The 20767-nt window shown below is 44.2% G+C and overlaps 1 protein-coding gene across 1 annotated transcript; it reads left to right on the top strand.

Moving 5' to 3' along the window:
• Positions 1-20718, top strand: SRRD (SRR1 domain containing). Its single transcript, XM_024741537.1, has 7 exons — positions 1-212; positions 15637-15677; positions 17228-17487; positions 17574-17672; positions 19358-19512; positions 20006-20051; positions 20466-20718. Exons 1-7 carry the CDS (start codon positions 28-30, stop codon positions 20685-20687), a joined length of 1008 nt encoding a protein of 335 aa, XP_024597305.1. The 5' UTR covers positions 1-27; the 3' UTR covers positions 20688-20718.
• The last annotated feature ends 49 nt before the right edge of the window (positions 20719-20767 follow it).

Consider the following 20767-nt stretch of genomic DNA (forward strand, 5'->3'; position numbering starts at 1 on the left):
GGCGCGCGCCGATGACGTCAGAGACCAATGGCGGCGGCGGCGGCGGCGGCGCTGGAAGCCTGGCAGGCGGCGTCTCGTCGGAGAAGGCGTTCGGCGGCTATGCGTCCGCGGCGTAGGGAGGCGGTGGCGGCGGCGGCGGCGGCGGCCCGGGACCCGGGAGCCCAGGCCGAGGTGGACGGCGGAGACGTGCTTCGTCGCATCCAGGAAGCCAGGTGAGTACGGGCTAGGTCCTGGGTCCGAATCTTCACGTCCGTGGGAACTTCCCCAAGCCCCAGTCTCGCCATCTGTAAAGTGGGAATAACTACAAACTCTTTAAGGGTTATGGTAGGATTTAACGGAGGTAAAGAGCTCATTACAGACTGGAGCATAGTAAGCGCTCAGTAAAGTTTGTCATTCCTCTTATTGCAGTTGTAGCTGCGTGACCTTGGGCAAGGTATGTAATCTTTGTGCCTCAGTTTTCTCATTTGTGAGATGGACGTGGAAATAGTACCTATATAGGCTTGTTTTGAGGATTCAGTGAATTAGTCAATGGTTTACCATCCCCAACAGTGTCTGGCGTGTGGTACGCGCAGTACCAGTGTTTGGTGTTAATATTATGTTAATGTTGGTTATTAGCGGTTTTGCTCACACCGTGGCCGCAGCCTGCACACGTGATTGTCATCTTCACCATTATCATCACGCGTTAATTGAGGAGCTGCTCCGTGCCTGGCGCTGGCTTGAGCCCTCTACACACTTTGTCAGAATGAACATCTCAGCCACGCTAGGATCCTGGCAGGGCGCCCATTCTCAGAGAAACATAGTAGGTAATGTGTGGAACCAGGTTTCAAACCCATGTCTTCGGTAACTTCAAAACCTGCGCTTAAAAGCTCTCCGTTATTCTGGTTTATCCCACCCCTCCCGCCATCATCGCTCCGTGCCTTGCTGTGTACCTTACATAGTGTTGGGGAGGAAAAGTTTTTCCTCTACCCTTCTAGGTTCTTTTGGCTGGTCTAATAAGAAAATTGACACAAGACAGGTTAACAGGAGGGAAAACCAAATTACATCAGGAATGTGCAGGAGTCCCATAATAATATGGCACCCAAGAAAGTGGCCAAATCAGGCACCTTTTATATCTTTCAGACAAGGAAACAATTATTTGTTAGAAAACAGAGGGGCTTGGACTTAGGGTAGCAAGTTCATGAAGTAACAAAGTGTGTTTATAAAGCGTCCTTAGCCTTGACTCATCTATCTCTGGCGATAAAGATGCCTTCTATTCTCCTGGTATTTGAGGATCCTTTCATATGGGAGATTTATTTCCTGCCTTCAGGGGAACAAAGTAGGGTCAAAGTGTTCTTGCAGTGAATGTTTCTCAAGTAACTATAATTCCAGATAATCAATATGCCACAGTGGCATATTGGGGGTCAGCCTGCCCTGAACCCCATCAATAGCACTTAGAACAGTGCCTGACACCCAGGAAGCACTCAATAAATGTTACCTACTTTCGTTATTCAGCATTGTGCCTTTATTTTCAGTCCTTTAAGGGCTCAATCAATAATAGCTTTTGTTAGTGCTTCTTCGGATCAACAGCTGAAGGACCTTCACAACTGAGAGAAATAAGACTAATTTTTCGTATTCCCCTCCCCCAGAATTAGGGCCTAGAGTCAGTGGTGACTGAGCCTGAAAAAAAAAAGCATCAGTGACTTTTTCTAGGACCTCAGGTGATGCCATTGAGAGTGAGTGTGCCTCGGGGCTTGGAGATATCTTAAGAGGTGTCCTGACACTGTTATTCCTCTTCAGCTTCTTCAGTATCCCCTGGAACTCCCTGCTTCTCCCTGTAGCCCCAGGTGTGGTGCAGTCCCCATTGCCCTGAGTAGAGAAGAGCCCAGCACTTTACACGCTGTTCTCCTGTGCACACACTCACCAGTTTACAAAGCACTCCCTGTACGTTACAGCCCTCCTTTACCCTCTGGGCAGAACCTGAAGGCAGCCTCTTCAATTCTGTCTCCTCTCTGAGTCCCCTGAACACTGGCTTCTGGCTTGTCGGTTCAAATCCAACAAGTTCAGTTTTTTTTTTCTTTCAATTTTTTTTTTTGTGATGAGAGCTTAAGATCTGTCTTAGCAACTCTCAAGTACACCATACAGTATTTTTAACTGAAGTCGCGGTGCTGTGCATTACATCCCCATGACTGATTTATTTTATAACTAGAAGTTTGTACCTTTGGGACCCCCTTCACCTGTTTCACAGCGCCACCCCCCTCCCCCCCACTCTTAGCAACCACCAGTCTATTCTCTGCATCTGTGAGCTTCGTGTGTGTTTGTTATATTCCTCATATAAGTGGGATACAGTATTTGCCTTTCTCTGACTTATTTCACTTAGCATAATGCCCTCAAGGTCCATCCATGTTGTCACAAATGGCAAGATTTCATTCTTTTATGGATGAATAATATTCCACTACATATATATAAGTATAGTATGTGTGTGATATACATATATATATATATATCACGGTTTCTTTATCCATTCATCCGTGATGAACACAAAGGTGGTTTCCACATCTTGGCTATTATAAATAGTGCTGCAGTGAACATGGGGGTGCATGTATATTTTCAAGTCAGTGTTTTCATTTTCTTTGGATAAATACCCAGAAGTGGAATTGCTGGCTCAAATGGTAGTTCTGTTTTTAACTTTGTGAGGAACCTCGTACTGTTCTCTATAGTAGCTGCACCAATTGACATTTCCACCAGTGGGGCACCAGGGTTCCCCTTTCCTCCACATCCTCACCAACACTTACTATTTCTTGTCTTTTTGATATAGCCGTTCTAACAGGTATGAGGTGGTAACTCATGGTGGTTTTGATTTGCACTTCCCTACTGATTAATTATGTTGAGCATCTTTTCATGAACCTGTTGGCAATCTATATGTCTTCTTTAGAAAAATGTGTATTCAGATCTTCTGCCCATATTTTAATTGGATTGTTTGGGGTTTTTTGGTATTGAGTTGTGTGAATTTTTTATGTTTTGGATATTAACCCCTTATCAGGTATATGATTTGCAAATATTTTCTCCCATTCAGTATGTTACCTTTTCATTTTGTCAATGATTACATTTGCTGTGCAGAAGCTTTTTAGTTTGATGTGGTTCCACTTGTTTATTCTTGCTTTTGTTGCTTTTACTTTTGGTGTCAGATTTTTAAAAATCATCGCCAAAAAAATAAAATTAAAATAAAAAATCATCACCAATACCTATGTCAAGGAGTTTACTGCCTGTGTTTTCTTCTAAGAGTTTTATGGTTTCAGGTCTTATATTTAAGTCTTAAATCCATTTTGAGTTAAGTTTTGTGTATGGTGTAAGATAGTGGTGTATGTGGCTGTTGATTTTTCCAAACGCTATTTATTAAAGAGACTGTCTTTTCCTTTGTATATTCTTGGCTCCTTTGTCATAAATTAATTGACCATAGATGCATGGGTTTTTATCTCTGCTCTCCATTCTGTTCCATTGATCTGTGTGTCTGTTTTTAAGCCAGAACCATACTGTTTTAATTAATATAGCTTTGTAGTAGAGTTTGAAATTAGAGAATATGATGCCTCCAGCTTTGTTCTTCTTTCTCAGGATTACTTTGGCTATTTGAGGTCTTTTGTGGTTCCATACAAATTTTAGGATTGTCCTATTTCATTAAAAATGCCATTGGAATTTTGATAGGGATTGCATTGAATCTGTAAATTGCTTTGGGTAGTATGGACATTTTAACAATATTAATTCCAATCCCTGAGCAGGGATAGCTTTCCATTTATTTGTGTCTTCTTCAGTTTCTTAATGTCTTGTAATTTTCAGTATACAGGTCTTTCACCTCCTTAGCTAAATATATTCTTAGGTACTTTATTCTTTTTGATGCAATTGTACATGAGATTGTTTTCTTTTTTTTCTGATAAATATTTTTTATTGAAGTATAGTTGATTTACAATGTTGTATTAGTTTCTGCTGTACAGCAAAGTGATTCAGTTATGTACACATTCTTTTTTAAAATATTCTTTTCCATTATGGTTTATCATAATATATTGAATATAGTTCCCTGTGCTATACAGTAGGAACTTGGTGTTTATCCATTCTATATATAAAAGCTTACATCTGCTAACCCCAACCTCCCACTCCAGCCCTCTCCCAACCCTCGTCCCCTTGGCAACCACCAGTCTGTTCTCTATGTCCATGAGTCTGTTTCTGTTTTATAGGTAGGTTCATTTGTGTCATATTTTAGATTCCACATATAAGTGATCTCATATGGTATTTGTCCTTCTCTTTCTGACTTGCTTCACTTAGTATGATACTCTCTAGTTGCATCCATGTTGCTGCAAATGGCATTATTTCATTCTTTTTTATGGCTGAGGAGTATTCCATTGTATATATGCACCACATCTTCTTTATTCATTCATCTGTCGATGGACATTTAGGTTGTTTCCATGTCTTGGCTATTGTACATAGTGCTGCTATGAACATAGAGGTTCGTGTATGTTTTTGGTTTTGTTTTTTATAAATTTATGTATTTTATTTTTGGCTGTGTTGGGTCTTTGTTGCTGCACACGGGCTTTTCTCTGGTTGTGGAGAGCAGGGGCCACTCTTCGTTGCAGTTCACGGGCTTCTCATTGCGGTGGCTTCTCTTGTTGCAGAGCACGGGCTCTAGGCGTGCAGGCTTCAGTAGTTGTGGTGCATGGGCTTAGTTGCTCCATGGCATGTGGGATCTTCCCGGACCAGGGCTTGAACCCTTGTCCGCTGCATTGGCAGGCACACTCTTAACCACTGTGCCACCGGGGAAGCCCCCACATGTATCTTTTTGAATTAGAGTTTTGTCCGGATATATGCCCAGGAGTGGGATTGCTGGCTCATATGGTAATTATATTTTAAGTTTTCTGAGGAACCTCCATACTGTTTTCCACAGTGGCTGCACCAACTTACTTACCACCAACACACCCACAGTGTAGGAGGGTTGCCTTTTCTCCACATCCTCTCCAGCATTTATTATTTGTAGACTTTTTAATGATGGCCATTCTGACCGCTGTGAGGTGGTACCTCATTGTAGTTTTGATTTGCATTTCTCTAATAATTAGCAATGATGAGCATCTTTTCATGTGCCTGTTGGCCATCTGTATTTCTTCTTTGGAGAGATGTCTGTTTAGGTCTTCTGCCCATTTTTTGATTGGGTTGTTTGGTTTTTTGTTGTTGGGTTGTATGAGCTGCTTATATATTTTGGAAATTAAGACCTTATTGGTTGCATCGTTTGCAAATATTTTCTCCCATTCTGTAGGTTGTATTTTCATTTTGTTTATCGTCTCCTTTGCTATGCAAAAGCTTATAAGTTTGATTAGGTCCCATTTGTTTATTTTTGCTTTTGTTTCTGTTGTCTTGGCAGACTGACCTAAGAAAACATTGGTACAATTTATGTCAGAGAATGTTTTGCCTGTGATATTTTCTGGGAGTTTTATGGTGTCATGTCTTATATTTAAGTCTTTAAGCCATTTTGAGTTTATTTTTGTTTATGGTGAGAGGGTGTGTTCTAACTACATTGATTTACACGCGGCTGTCCAACTTTCCCAACACCATTTGCTGAAGAGACTGCCTTTTCCCATTGTATGTTGTTGCCTCCTTTGTCAAATATTAGTTGCCCGTAGGTATGTGGGTTTATTTCTGGGTTCTCTATTCTGGTCCATTGATCCATAGGTCTGTTTTGATTACTGTAACTTTGCAGTATTGTCTGAACTCTGGGAAGGTTATGCCTTCTGCTTTGTTCTTTTTCTTCAGGATTGCTGTGGCAATTCTGGGTCTTTTATGGTTCCATATGAATTTCAGGATTATTTGATCTAGTTCTGTGAAAAAATATCATGGGTAATTTGATAGGGATGCATTAAATCTGTAGATTGCTTTGGGTAGTATAGTCATTTTCACAATGTTGATTCTTCCAATCCAAGAACATGGTATATCTCTCCATCTGTTTGTATCATCTTCAGTTTCCTTTATTAATGTTTTATTGTTCTTGGCGTATAAGTCTTTTACCTCCTTGGTCAGGTTTATTCCTAAGTATTTTATTTTTGGGGGTGCGATTTTACAAGGTGTTTTTTTTTTCATTCCCTTTCTGAATTTCATTGTTGGTGTAAAGAGATGCAGCCAGTTTCTGTATGTTAATCACGTATCCTGCTACCTTGTTGAATTCGTTTGTCAGGTCTCGTAGTTTTTCTATAGAGTCTTTAGGGTTTTCTATATATAGTGTCATATCATCTGCATATAATGACAATTTTACCTCTTCCTTTCCAATTTGGATACCTTTCATTTCTTTTTCATGTCTGATTCCTGTGACCAGGACTTCCAATACTGTGTTAAATAGAAAAGGTGAGAGTGGGCATCCTTGTCCTCTTCCAGATTTTAGCTGGAAGGCTTTCAGCGTTTCACCATTTAATATTATATTGGCTGGGGATTTGTCATAACTAGCTTTTATTATATTGAGATGTGTTCCCTCTATACATACCCACTTCAGTAAGAGTTTTTTTCATGAATGGATACTGAATGTTGTCAAATGCTTTTTCTGTGTTTATTGAGATGATCATGTGGTTTTTATCTTTTCTTTTTGGTGATGTGGTGTATCACACTGATTGATTTGCATATGCTGAACCATCCTCATGAACTTGGGATGAACCTCGGTTGTGGTGTATGATCTTTTTTTTAATTAACTAATTTTATTTATTTATTTATTTATTGGCTGTGTTGGGTCTTTGTTGCTGCACGCGGGCTTTCTTTAGTTGCGGCGAACAGGAGCTACTCTTCGTTGCAGTGCGTGGGCTTCTCATTGCGGTGGCTTCTCTTGTTGCAGAGCACGGGCTCTCGGCACGCGGGCTTCAGTAGTTGTGGCTCGTGGGCTCAGTAGTTGTGGCTTGAAGGCTCTAAAGCACAGGCTCAGTAGTTGTGGCACATGGGCTTGGTTGCTCTGCAGCATGTGGGATCTTCCCAGACCAGGGCTTGAACCCATGTCCCCTGCCTTGGCAGGCGGATTCTTAACCACTGCGCCACCAGTGAAGCCCATCTTTTTTATGTGTTGTTGGATTCAGTTTGCTAATATTTTGTTGAGAATTTTTGCATCTATATTCATCAAAGATATTGGTCTGTCATTTTCTTTTTTTTTGGTGGTGTCTTTGTCTGGTTTTGGTATCAGAGTGATAGTGGCTTCATCAAATGTCTTTGGGAGTTTTCCCTCCTCTTCATTTTTTTGGGAAGAGTTTGAGAAGGACTGGTATAAGTTCTTCTTTGTACGTTTGGTAGAATTCACCTGTGAAGCCATGTGGTCCTGCATTTTGTTTGCAGGGAGTTTTAAAATTACAGATTCTATTTCACATCTAGTGATCAGTCTGTTCAAATTATCTATTTCTTCTTGATTCAGTTCTGGTGGGCTCTATGTTTCTGGAAACTTATCCATTTCTTTAGGTTGTCGAATTTGTCGGCATATAATTGTTCATAGTATTCCCTTATGGTTTTTTGTATTTCTGCCATATCAGTTGTTACGTCTTGTTTTTCATTTCTTATTTTGTTGATTTGTGTTCTCTCTCTTTTCTTCTTGTTGAGCCTGGCCAGAGGTTTGTCAGTCTTGTTTATCCTTTCAAAGAACCAGCTCTTGGTTTTACTGAGTTTTTCTAATCTCTGTTTTATTTATTTCCTCTCTGATCTTTATTATTTCCTTCCTTCTGCTGATTTTAGGTTTTTTTTTTTTTTTTTTTTTTTTTTTTTTTTTTTGCCGTACGCGGGCCTCTCACTGTTGTGGCCTCTCCCGCTGCGGATCACAGGCTCCAGACGCGCAGGCTCAGCGGCCATGGCTCACGGGCCCAGCCGCTCCACGGCATGTGGGATCCTCCCAGACCGTGGCACGAACCCGCGTCCCCCGCATCGGCAGGCGGACTCTCAACCACTGCGCCACCAGGGAAGCCCCTGATTTTAGGTTTTGTTTGTTCTTTTTATAAGTCTTTTAGGTTGTAGGTTAGGCTGTTTATTTGAGATTTTTCTTGTTTTTTGAGGAAGGCCTGTATCTCTATGAACTTCCCTCTAAGAACTGCTTTTGCTGCATCACATAGATTTTGTATGGTTGTGTTTTCATTTTCATTTGTCTCAAGGTATTTTTTAATCTCTTCTTTGATTTCATCATTGACCGCTTGGTTTTTTAGTAGTACGTTGTTTCGTCTCCATGTAATCATTTTATTCTCATTTCTTTTTCTGTGGTTAATTTCCAGTTTCATGCTTTTGTGGTCAGAAAAGATGCTTGACATAATTTCTGCACCGTTAAATTTGTTGAGGCTTGTTTTGTGCCCTAGTATGTGGTCAATCCTAGAGAATGTTCCATGTGCAATTGAAAAGAATGTGTATTCTGGGGTTTTTTTTGGATGTAATGTCCTAAAAATATCAATTAAGTCTAACATTTTCTGTGTTTAGGATCTCTGTTGCCTTGATTTTCTGTGTAGAAGATCTGTCCATTGATGTGAGTGAGGTGTTAAAGTCTCCTACTATTATTGTATTACTGTCAGTTTCTCCCTTTATGTCTGTTAGTATTTGTTTTATGTATTTGGGTGTGCCTATGTTAGGTGCATATATGTTGATGAGTTTAAAATCCTTTTCTTGTATTGATCCTTTTATCATTATATAGTGTCCTTCTTTATCTTTCTTTATGGCCTTTGTTTTAAAGTCTATTTTGTCTGATATGAGTATTGCAACCTCTGCTTTTCAACCTGTGTGTGTCCTTTGCCCTAAGTGGGTCTCTCTTGTAGGCAGCATATTATAGGCTCTTTTTTTAAAAAAAAAATCCAGTCTGCCACTCTGTCTTTTGATTGGAGCATTTAGTCCATTGACATTTAAGATAATTATCGATAGATATGTATTTATTGCCATTTTAAACCTTGTTTTCCCATTGATTTTATGTTTCTTCTTTGTCCTTTTCATTTTTCCTTTTGTGGCTTGATGATTTTCTTTTGTATTATGTTTATGTTCTCTTCTTTTTGGTTTTTGTGAATCTGTTGTATGTTTTTGATTTGTGGTTACCCTGTTTTTCATGTATGTTACCCCCTTCCTATATCTACTTGTCTTAGACTGGTACTCATATAGGCTTAAACACTTTCTAAGGAAAAAAAATCAGCATTTTCTTACTCTTCTTCCCCGCATTTTATGATTTTGATGTCCTCTGTTACATCTTCACGTTCATCCTTTTGCTGTTCACTGTGGTTATCATCACTGTCACAGAAATTTTTTGATTTTTTTTTTAATCTGTGTACTGGCTTATTTAAGTGATTTACTTTCCCATTGTGATTTTTTCTTTCCTATATATTCTTACTTCTTTTCTATTTAGGGAAGACCTTTCAATATTTCCTTTAGGATAGGTTTAGTATTCTTTTAGTTTTTGCTTGTCTGAGAAATTCTGTATCTCTCCTTCTGTTCTAAATGATAATCTTGCTGGGTGGAGTATCCTAGGTTGCAGATTTTTCCCTTTCAGGACTTTGAATATATCTTGCCACTTCCTTCTGGCCTGCAACATTTATGTAGAGAAATTGACTGATAGCCTTATAGTAGTGTTCCCTTGTAATTAACTCTTTGTTTTTCTCTTGCTGCCTTTAGAATCCTCTCTTTCTCTTTAACTTTTTTCCATTTTTATTTTATGTCTTGGTGTAGGTCTGTTTGGGTTTGTCTTGTTTGGGACCCTCTGTGCTTCCTGTACCTGGATATCTGTTTCCTTCTTTGTTTTTTTAAATTTATTTATTTTATTTATTTTTGGCTGTGTTGGGTCTTCGTCGCTGCATGTGGGTGGGCTTTCTCTAGTTGTGGTGCACGGGCTTCTCATTGTCATGGCTTCTCTTGTTGCAGAGCACGGGCTCTAGGCACAGGCTTAGTAGTCGTGGCATGTGGGCTCAGCAGCTGTGGCTTGCAGGCTCTAGAGCGCAGGCTCAGTAGTTGTGGTGCATGGGCTTAGCTGCTCCACGGCATGTGGGATCTTCCTGGACCAGGGCTCGAACCTGTGTCCCCTGCATTGGCAGGGGGATTCTTAAACACTGCGCCACCAGGGAAGCCCCTGTCTCCTTCTTTAGGTTTGGGAAGTTTTCAGCCATAATTTCTTCGAATTCATTTTCGATCCCCTTGTCTCTTTCTTCCCCTTCTGGAATCCCTGTTATGCATGCTGTATATTATCCTGTAGGTCTCTTACGTTGCTTTCTTTTTTTTTCATTTGGCTTTCTGTCTGTTGTGCTGATTGGGTGATTTCCATTATTCTATCTTCAAGGTCACTTATTCGTTCTTCTGCATTATTCATTCTGCTGTTGATTGCCTTTCGGTCAGCTTTCATATCTGTAAATGAGTTTTCTAATTTTTCTTGGTTCCTCTTTATAGTTTTACAGTACTCTGCATTTCTGTCAATAGCCTTTCTTAATTCCTTCCGTATTTTCATTATCCCATTTTTGGAATAGGTGTCTGTTAGACTGAAGAGGTCTGCTTCATTGTTCTCTCAGGGGAATTCTCTTGGTCTTTTAACTGGGAGTTGTTCCTCTGCTTCTTCATTTTACTTACATTTCTCTTACTCTGTGAGTTTAGGAGAAGCAGTTGTCTACTGTGGTCTCGGAGGGCTATTGATATGTGGAGGCGTCCCTGTGTAGCTTGTGGGGTGTTCATATATTTGGTGCAAGGGTTGTTTTTAGTATGGATGCTTGTCGCCTCTTTCTTCGGCGTGTGCTAGGCATTGTCCCCTTGATAGGGGTGTGCAGATGTGTGGTGGCTGACGCCCGGTCCTGGGGTTCTTGGTGGCAGTGTTGGCTTAGGCGCACCCCCCGAGCACACAGTGGGAGCGGAGGCGGCTCTCAACCGCTCCTGGCGTCTGGGTGGGTGGCAGCGACAGCTCACGACTGCCCCCGGAACCCATGCAGTGTCCTGCCCTCTGCGAACGCGCACACAGGCTACAGTGGTGGGTTCCGCCCCTCCCCTGTCACACCCCCCAAACAATGTCACTTGGCCTCTAAGGTGCTCTGGGCTTCCTCTGCATACACCCTCAGTTGTGGTCACACAGATTCCAGCCCCTCACGCCCCCGCCCCGAGCTTTTTTCCACACAGCCACCCCCAGCCCTCTCTCAGGGTCTGATTGAAGCCCAGGTTCCAGCACCCAGCCCTTGCCTCTGCCGGCAGATGCACATCTCAGGCTGGGGAGTGCAGGGCAACGGCACTGACCGTCTGTGAAGTCCTCTGTCTGCCACAAACCAGCTGCTGTGTTCTCCCCAAGGCTCTGAAGCTCTCTGTCTGTCCTGGCCAATCTCCCGACCGGTGAGGGGGCTTCCCAGGGTGTAGAAACCTTTCCTCATTCACAGCTCCTTCCCAGGGGCACAGGTTCTGTCCTGATTCCGTTCTCACTTTCTTTTTTTTCCCTTTCATCCTACCTGGTTACGTGGAGATTTTCTTTCTCTTTTAGCAGTCTGAGGTCTTCTGCCAGCATTCAGTAGGTATTCTGTGAGAATTATTCCTCACGTAGATGTATTTTTTTTTTTTTTTTGTACTGTGTTTGGTCTTCATTGCTGCGTGCGGGCTTTCCCTAGTTGCGGCGAGCGGGGGCTACTCTTCGTTGCGGTGCGCGGGCTTCTCATTGCAGTGGCTTCTCTTGTTGTGGAGCACGGGCTCTAGGCACGCGGGCTTCAGTAGTTGCCAACCCACCTGATCTTAAAAGGGCACTGGCCTCCCTGTCTTCCCCATTGGTCCTGGGAATCCTCAACTTCCAGGAAAGCCAGTTGGTCTCCAGTCACCTTTAGGACCTTGTGGACCTATTGGACCTGGAATGCCTCATGGACCACCACCTCTAGTGAGACCTCTCTCTCCTTTTTCACCTGAGGGTCCAGGAGGACCTTGAATTAAAGTGATATTTTTCAATGTCTGAGAATGTTCCCAATCTTTTAGCCTGAAATCATTAGTGATATTATTCAGTAGTTTCACTTCTCCTTTTATTTCCTGTTCCAAATGCACTTTTTTTCCCCCAGAGACATAATTTCTGCTTATGCATTATACACATGCTCCTTTAACTTACTCATCTCCTGCCACTATTCTGATGATAGGTACAAGAACTGCAAACACAAGGAGATAAAGGGCAATCAATGCAGCTTTGAAAGACTTAGTTTCTCTTGAAGGGCAAGGCCATTTTTAGGATTCAGAGGAAGCAAAGCTGCCACTGAGCAAGCATCAGACTTCACAAATTCTGAACAGCTATCAGTGTTCTGTTGATTGGGAAAGCTGTCCCACTGTGTCATACTTCTGAAACAGAAGCCACTAGAGCCATAAACTGGTGAGGACACTTCAATGATCATTTTGATGAATTCCTGGAAGCTGAGTGAGGACTAGTGTGAGAGTCTCTGAGAGACTTCTGGGGGCTTCAGTCCTAGGGGCACCCCCAAACTTACCTGGGCTTTACCTGCAGGAACCCAACCAGGGTCTTACAGTGAAGAGCCAAGAAGAATCACCTGGTGCCTCTGGCAGAGGGAGGGGAAAACTAACCATTTAAAATACAACCAGAGCATTCTTCATAACAAAGGCTTGCTCTCCAGTGAAAAAGCCATATGTATATAGCCTTTATCATGTTATGTTCCCTCTATACCTGCCGTGTTCAGAGCGTTTATCATAAATGGAGGTTGAATTTTGTCAAATGCTTTTTCTGCATCTATTGATATGACCATGTGATTTTGATCCTTCATTTTGTTAATGTGATGCGTTACGCTGACTGATATGCAGATGTTGAGCCAACCTTGCATCCCTGGAATATTGGATCGCACTTAATCGTGGTGTATGATCCTTTTAATGTCTTTTTGAATGCGGTTTGCTAAGTTTTTTAAAAGATTTATTAATTTATTTTTTGGCTGCATTGGGTCTTAGTTGCGGCACACAGGATCTTCATTAAGGCACGCAGGACCTTTCTTTGTGGTGTGCAGGCCCTTCGTTGTGTGTGGGTTTTGTCTCTCTAGTTGTGGCTCGCGGGCTCCAAAGCTCAGGGGCTCTGTAGTTTGCAGCACGCAGGCTCTAGTTGAGGTGTGCCAGTTCAGTAGTTGTGGCGCACGGGCCCAGTCGCGCCGCGGCATGTGGGATATTAGTTCCTTGACCAGGGAATGTGTCCCCTGCATTGTAAGGCGGATTCTCTATCACTGGACCACCAGGGAAGTCCCTGGTTTGCTAATATTTTTGATGAGCATTTTTGTATCTATGTTCGTCAGGGGTATTGGCTTGTAATTTCCTTTCCTTATGGCATCCTTGTCTGGTTTTGCTAGGGTTATGCTAGCCTTATAAAATGAGTTTGGAAGTGTTCCCTCCTCCTCTATTTTTGGAAGAGCTTGAGAAAGATCAGTATTAATTCTTCTTTGAATATTTGGTAGAATTCACCAGTGAAATGCAGGTCTCTCTCACTGCTGTGGCCTCTCCCGTTGCGGAGCACAGGCTCCGGATGTGCAGGCCCAGCGGCCACAGCCCACGGGCCCAGTCCCTCCGCGGCATGTGGGATCCTCCCAGACCGGGGCACGAACCCGTGTCCCCTGCATCAGCAGGCTGACTCTCAACCACTGCGCCACCAGGGAAGCCCGGGAGTATTTTGATTACTGATTCAACCTCCTTACTAGTAATCAGTCTGTTCAGGTTTTCTATTTCTTCATGATTCAGTCTTGGAAGGTTATATATTTCTAGGAATTTATCCATTTCTTCTGGGTCGTCCAGTTTGTTGGCATGTAATTGTTCCGAGTGGTCTTTATGATCCTTTATATTTCTACGGTATCAGTTGTTATACGTCTTCTCTTTCATTTCTATGGTATCAGTTGTTATGTCTCTTTCACGATCTTCCTGGACCAGCCCTGTTTTTTTTTTTTTTCTTGGTGAGTCTAGCTAACGGTATGTCAATTTTTATCTTTTCAAAGAACCAGCTCTTAGGCTTCCCTGGTGGCACAGTGGTTGAGGGTCCACCTGCTGATGCAGGGGACACGGATTCGTGCCCCGGTCTGGGAAGATCCCACATGCTGCGGAGTGGCTAGGCCCGTGAGCCATGGCCGCTGAGCCTGTGCATCCGGAGCCTGTGCTCCGCAACAGGAGAGGCCACAACAGTGAGAGGCCCATGTACCGCAAAAAAAAAAAACCAACCAGCTCTTAGTTTCATTGATCTTCTCTATTGTCTTTTTAGTCTTTACTTCCTTCATTTCTTCTCTGATCTTTTTTTTTTAATATAAATTTATTTCATTTATTTATTTTTGGCTGCACTGGGTATTTGTTGCTGCGTGCGGGCTTTCTCTAGTTGCGGACAGCAGGGGCTACTCTTCGTTGTGGTGTGCAGGCTTCTCATTGCGGTGGCTTCTCTTGCTGCGAAGCACGGGCTCTATGCATGTGGGCTTCAGTAGTTGTGGTGCATGGGCTCAGTAGTTGTGGCACGTGGGCTCAGTAGTTGTGGCACACAGGCTTAGTTGCTCTGTGGCACGTGGGATCTTCCCGGACCAGGGCTTGAACCTGTATCCCCTGCATTGGCAAGTGGATTCTTTTTTTTTTTTTAATGTATTTATTCATTTAATTTTTGCCTGCATTAGGTCTTGGATGCTGCACGTGGGCTTTCTCTAGTTGCAATGAGGGGGAGCTACTCTTTGTTGTGGGGCACAGGCTCTAGGCGCGCGGGCTTCAGTAGTTGTGGCCCGTGGGCTCTAGAGCACAGGCTCAGTAGTTGTGGCACACGGGCTTAGTTGCTCCGTGGCATGTCGGATCTTCCCAGACCAGGGCTCGAACCCGTGTCCCCTGCGTTGGCAGGCGGATTCTTAACCACTGCACCACCAGGGAAGTCCCAAGACTTTTCTTGTTTCTTGAGGAAGCCACTTATCACTATGAACATCCTTCTTAGAATAGCTTTTGCTGCATCCCATAAATTTTTGTATGTCTCTGTTTTAAAGTCTATCTTGTCTAATAGAAGTATAGCTCTCCCGCTTTCTTTTGGTTTATGTTTGCATGGAATATCTTTTCCTAGCCCTTCATTTTCAGTCTGTGTGTCCTTATGTCAGAAATGATTCTCTTGTAGGTATGGGTCCTGTGTTTTAATCCATTTACCAACTCTATGTCTTTTGATTGGAGAATTCATTCATTTCATTTAAATTAATAATTGACTGTGTTTTGCTCTGGTTTGTGCCTAGACACTTGGTTTTGTCCCTTTTACTTTCACCTTGGAATTATCTGCAATAACAAAGGCCGTTTATTGAGTACCTGCTCTGTACGAGGCACCGTGTTGAGTGTTAACCCATTTCACTCCTACCGCAACCCTTTGTGATGGGTGCGGTTCTTATCCCTATTTTAGAGATGAGGAAACTAAAGTTCAGAGAGGCTAAATCTCTGCATCTAACCACCAATTGTGGAGCTGCACCTGTGTGCCAAGACCCAGACCAACGTGTCCCCAGGGGTCAGGGGCCTCCTCCAGGAAGCCCTCTCTCCTGCCATCTCTGAGCCCCAGCAGCTCTGCTCTGGCCATATTCACCTGGTACCCTCCTCCAGTCTCACAGGTGGACTCTGTGTCTGAGGGTGCTCCACCGTCCTCACATCCCAGCCAGGAGGAAAGTCCCTGTTAGGGCAGCCCTGAAAGGGATGAGAGATGACCATGCCATTTTTTCTCAACAGGGAGGACCTGCTTATCTCTGATTTCTGGAGTTCAGCACTAGGTGGGTACCATCTGGCTCAGGCTGGAGGCAGTCAGGGTGGGAGGAGGGCCTGGATGTGGGCAAAGCAAGGAATCCAGCTCTCATTGGATGAGGTTTTGCTTCAGAGTGGTGTGCATGCTGGGTTCTAATTCTGACTTCCCCCTTACAACTGTGTGTCTTTTGGCACTTAACTCTCGTCCTCAGTTTCTTTATCTGTGGAATGGACATGAAAATGTGTATATCCTGTAGTGTAATTTTGAATATTAAATGAGGCATTCAGTAAAGTGCTTACGACAGTGTGTGCCTGCTGCACAGGAGGCAGTAAATGTTCGTTGTCATTATCAGTGTTGTTGAAATTTATATTTATCCTGCTCTTCCCCTTGACTCTTTACATTGTAGACCCCACCCCCTGCTGTTATACTCTCTTCCTAAACATAATCTGTGGCAACATAAATAATAATACACAATGTGAATATACCATAGTTGTAATTTTTATTGAGGGACACTTAGTTTCCTTTTTTGTTGTTTTTTTAAAATTTATTGTACATAATTTTTCTTTTTTTATACAGTAATCAAAACTTAAAAATTTGTTTTTAATTAAAAGAATTTTTTTAGCCGCACCATGCAGCATGTGGGATCTCAGTTCCCCAACCAGGGATCAAACCCCTGCCCCCTGCGGTGGAAGTGCAGAGTCTTAACCACTGGACCACCAGGGAATTCCCAATATACATAAATTTTCAATGAGCACCCTTATGCATAAAGTTTTTACCAAATTTAGGGTAATCTTCTTAGTATATATTCCCAGAGGTGGAAGTGATCAACTTGATATCCACTGTCAAGTTGTTTTCCAAAAAAAGCTTTTACTGATTCTTTGACCAGCATGGATGAAAAGAGCCAGCTTTTCGTGCAACCTTTCCTAGCCTGGGTCTTACTTAAATGTATCTTTGCTGATAAGTCAAAACCGGTATCTTATTATGGGAATATAGGGCTGTTTGCTTTTTGTTTTGTTCTACGTACAGATTTGTTCTGCTAAATTCAGTACCAGTATAAGAGGAGAGACGAGAACTCACCACTCTGTGAAACGATTTAGACAGAGTATGTCTAGAAGCCCCAGCCTACCTTTTTTTCTTTTAGTTTTTTACACATTAAATATTCTTATTCCCAGTTATTTATAGTGTCATTTTGAGAGCTCTGCTCCTCTATTCTTTTTTATTGTAAAAAAAAAAGTAGGTATTTCAGACCATCACTTGCATTTACCTGGCTGCCTCTTATTAAATTAGAATGAGTTGACAATGAGCGTTAGATGGAAACCATGCCCATGAACGAAACCTGATTTTTGCTGGAAACAGTCTTTTCAGTTGTAGGCTGTGGGTAGCCAGGGAGCGGACAGCCATCAGTTCTGGGTGGACGTGGCAGCGTGTCCCGGGCACGTTTGGGAGCGAGGCCAGCAGCCCTTTTCTCTGAGGAGCTGAAGCCTTTTCAAGTCTGCTCCTCTTCTCCCTGGGTCCATGGAGGATTTGGTTCTCAGGGTCAGAGCATGCCCTCTGACTGTACTGGGCCTGCTCTTTCAGAAACCATCAACAGGTGTCTTAGGAAATATCTGGAACAGCTGAAGGCCCCTGTGGGGCCTCTTTCAGAAGCCCTTGGAAACCTGCATCTCGACTCATCACCAGGTGAGTCAGATGTGGCCCCTGGCTCCGTCCCAGAAGAGACCCCTGTCACAGGATCCTGCCGTTTGAAGTGTGTGTGTTACGGCGTTGGGAACTTCGCCACCTGCGTCATAGCTAGAAACCAGCTCGCATTTTTGCTTCTCTTTCTGGAGAAGTGCCAGGTAAATTTTGGTATCCTTCTTTATTGTCTCCTTCCTTGGTCTTGCGCACACAGATGTTGACTAAGACACCCATTTGCCCTCTGCAGATCCCCAGAAGTCACTGCTGGGTGTATGACCCTCTGTTTAGCCAGCTGGAAATTGCGGTTCTTAGCACCCTTGGTGTGGTTGTTCTCAGTGAGAACGAGGTACGTGGTGTAAGAGAGGGGAGCAGGGAGGGCTGGGCAGCTGCTCACCAAGCTGACCCCGGGCCCTGTCCCGGGGCGCCAGGCTCTGTGACTAGCAGTGCCTCCTCCCCAGGGCGTCCGTGTGTGGCTGGTCTGTTACCCCGTTTGGACCTATGTTGTGCCTGTCAGAAGAAAAAAATCACACAATGGCACAAACACGTTAGGTGTGCAAAATTCTCGTTAAGAATTGTGTCCCAATTTTATGCTTAGTTGGTATTTACTGTTGCTGCAGGAGAATAGAGGGCACAGTCTCCGCACCTCAAACGAGGTCCTTCCGGTTGGAACGTGCCTTGTCCTGGGGGAGGGAAGCCGTAGACCAGTCACACGCATAGCACCTGGCTGAGAGTTACGGCTAAGTCCTTGGCCTACCCTGCACCCCTAAAAAGGCTGGGATTCAGATTTCTGAGACCTCTGGAAAAAACATCACTGCACAAGCCAAGGGCTGGAGCGACTCTATGCAGGTACCCCTACATTTAGTCAGGCATTGTCTTGGGGATCACAGAATCATCATTTTGTTCCTCTCGGTTCTGAAACCGCCATCTCATTGCTTATTATGAAACATGAAAATTAGGCCCAGCTGAGAGGAGAGTCAGTCTCTGATGTTGGCGGGGTCCTAAAACACTGCGGTTCAGCTCAGGTCGTCCCGAGCTCTTGAGTGCCTGCTCCGTGCGAGGCAGGGAGCTCTGGGGAGCCCGAGGGCGGTGGGCGCTGCTCTCCGCCACTGCAGGGCACGTGGCTGTGAACAGGCGCATGACGAGTGGACAGCGAGCAGAGCCACGCCTGGGAACTGAGACAGAGGACACCTGTGCTCTTCCGGGGGTCCAGGAAGGCTTCCTGGGTCTGAGCTGGGATTTGAAGGTCTCCCGGGAGTTTGCTGAGAGCCAGGACTGCAGGCAGCCTGGGCGGAGCCGCTGCTCAGGAACCACGGCCAGTGTGTTATGGGCCGGGGAAGCTGCAGGGAGAGAAGAGAGGCCTAGGGTCGCCGGCGCCAGACAGCAAGGGCCAGGGGGCTTGTTCCCGCCAGAGAGGTGGCAGAGATGGCATAGAGCAGAGGTTCTCCAGAGGGTGACTGGACCCCCAGGGCACGTTTGAAAAGGACTGAGTTACGATAGGGATCTGCAGAAAGTGACTCAGGAAAACACGAGTACCTGAGGGACAGTGACCTCTGTCCCTCCTGCCCTGCTGTCACGGACCCAAGCTGCCCCTTCATTAGTCCAGAGCCTTCTGCGTTCGTGGGACACGCATTTGTTAAGTAAACGCGAGTTCTTTCTGGACTTTATGATTTCTTGACTTTTAGTCCCGTATAATCCTATAGATTTCACATGCACTGCTTATGTAACTATTCCACAAGAGAATGTAGTAGTTTTTTTCCATCTGATGCTTCAGTTCGCCTTCCCCTCAGCTCATCATTTGTCCAGCTACATTGACCTGTGGTGACATGTAACGTGTAAGCTGAACGTGCACTAGTTGATTTGATGCATTTTTTTGTAAGATGATTGCAAGCGAGCTAACACATCCTTCAGCACGCAGAATTAATGACCTTCATTTTTTGGTGGTGAGAACTCACAGCTCGTTATCACTCTGCCCTTCCCTCTCCCTCACCTTGTGTAAGAAGTGTGCTTACACCTGTGCATGTTGTACCCCAGGAAGGAAAACGGAGTGTGTACGGTGAGCCCACCGTCTTTTACATGCTCCACTGTGGGACGGCGCTCTACAACAACCTTCTATGGAGGAACTGGTCCATAGATGCCCTTTCCAAGATGGTCATCGTTGGAAACAGTTTCAGAGGACTCGAGGAAAGGTAAGCCTGGGAACGCCGAGGTGCCACCAGGCCCTGAGGTGAACCCATTCCTCAGACTGACCTGCAAGCAGGAAACGTTTCACACTTGGTGGAAAGGCTCTTCCATGGGAACCTGGACAGGGGGTTGGAGCTGGGAGATGTCAGCCCTGAGTCAAGCTGGGAAGCAAGTTAAGGAGTCTTTCTGCCAATAATTCCTCCCTTCCCTTAGGCAGAAACGGCTTTTTAAAATGGGGGAAAAAACATTTGATTGCTCTTCATCCTCCTCCTGCTTCACAATGCCTCGGTGTCTGTCATTTTTCCCTGATGAAATGGGCAGTGACTGGGGCGTTCACACCTTCTACTAAATATTTAACCTACTCGGCATCCCACATTTTTAAAAGATTTTTTGATCTATTTCAGTCACCTTGCCCTTCTGTGTCTTAAGTTGAATGAAACCACTCTGAAACCACTCTCAAACCACCTAATCAGATTTTAAAAAAAATTTTTGTTCTAGGTTGTTGACAAGGATTCTGCAGAAACATTATCCGTATGTTGCAAAGGTATCTGCCTGAGTGAAGGGGCTGGGGTGGGACATCATACATACCTCTCCATTACCCTGGAGAATTCTGCCTTCACCTGTAGCAGCGGGAGCTCCCGAGGGGCTAACCGAAGGCGCACAGCGAGGTTACAGCACCGTCAGCTCTCGAGAGGGGTCTGTGTTCCAGAAAGCTAGGACGTTTTAGTGCATCGCTTCATTTTTTCTTAATTATTTCCTCTGTTCTTAGTATCTGGTCTGCAGTAGGCACTGCCCTTGGGGCTTCCAACTCATTGCACAAAGCACTTAAAATACCTTACTCCTTATTTTTTAAAAAAAGAGGGAGGTGGGGGTGAATAGTAAAACGGGACTAACCCAGGAGGGTGGGCCTTACTGGGACTCTCAAGGTTTTGTTTTACTTTCGAATTTTCCCGCTCAGATTTTGAAAGGACGGGAGGAGCTGGCATTCCCTCAGACTTCACAGTACACGGACGTATTTAATGACACCTCCGTCCACTGGTTTCCTGTACAAAAGCTAACACAACTCTCCACGGACACTTGGGCCTTCCGGGAAGAACCGGATTACCAGGACTGTGAGGGTCTCGAGATCATCAGGAACAAGACAGAAGACCCTTCAGCCACTGACTTGAACCCGCTGTGATGTGTCTGCAGAGGCAGAGGCAGTCGCCACGGCGGGACTGCAGTGAGTCCCCATTCAGACAGGGCAGGAAGTACGTCAAC

Source organism: Neophocaena asiaeorientalis, unplaced genomic scaffold (genome assembly GCF_003031525.2).
Source record: "Neophocaena asiaeorientalis asiaeorientalis breed wild unplaced genomic scaffold, Neophocaena_asiaeorientalis_V1.1 scaffold648, whole genome shotgun sequence".
NCBI lineage: Eukaryota > Metazoa > Chordata > Mammalia > Artiodactyla > Phocoenidae > Neophocaena > Neophocaena asiaeorientalis.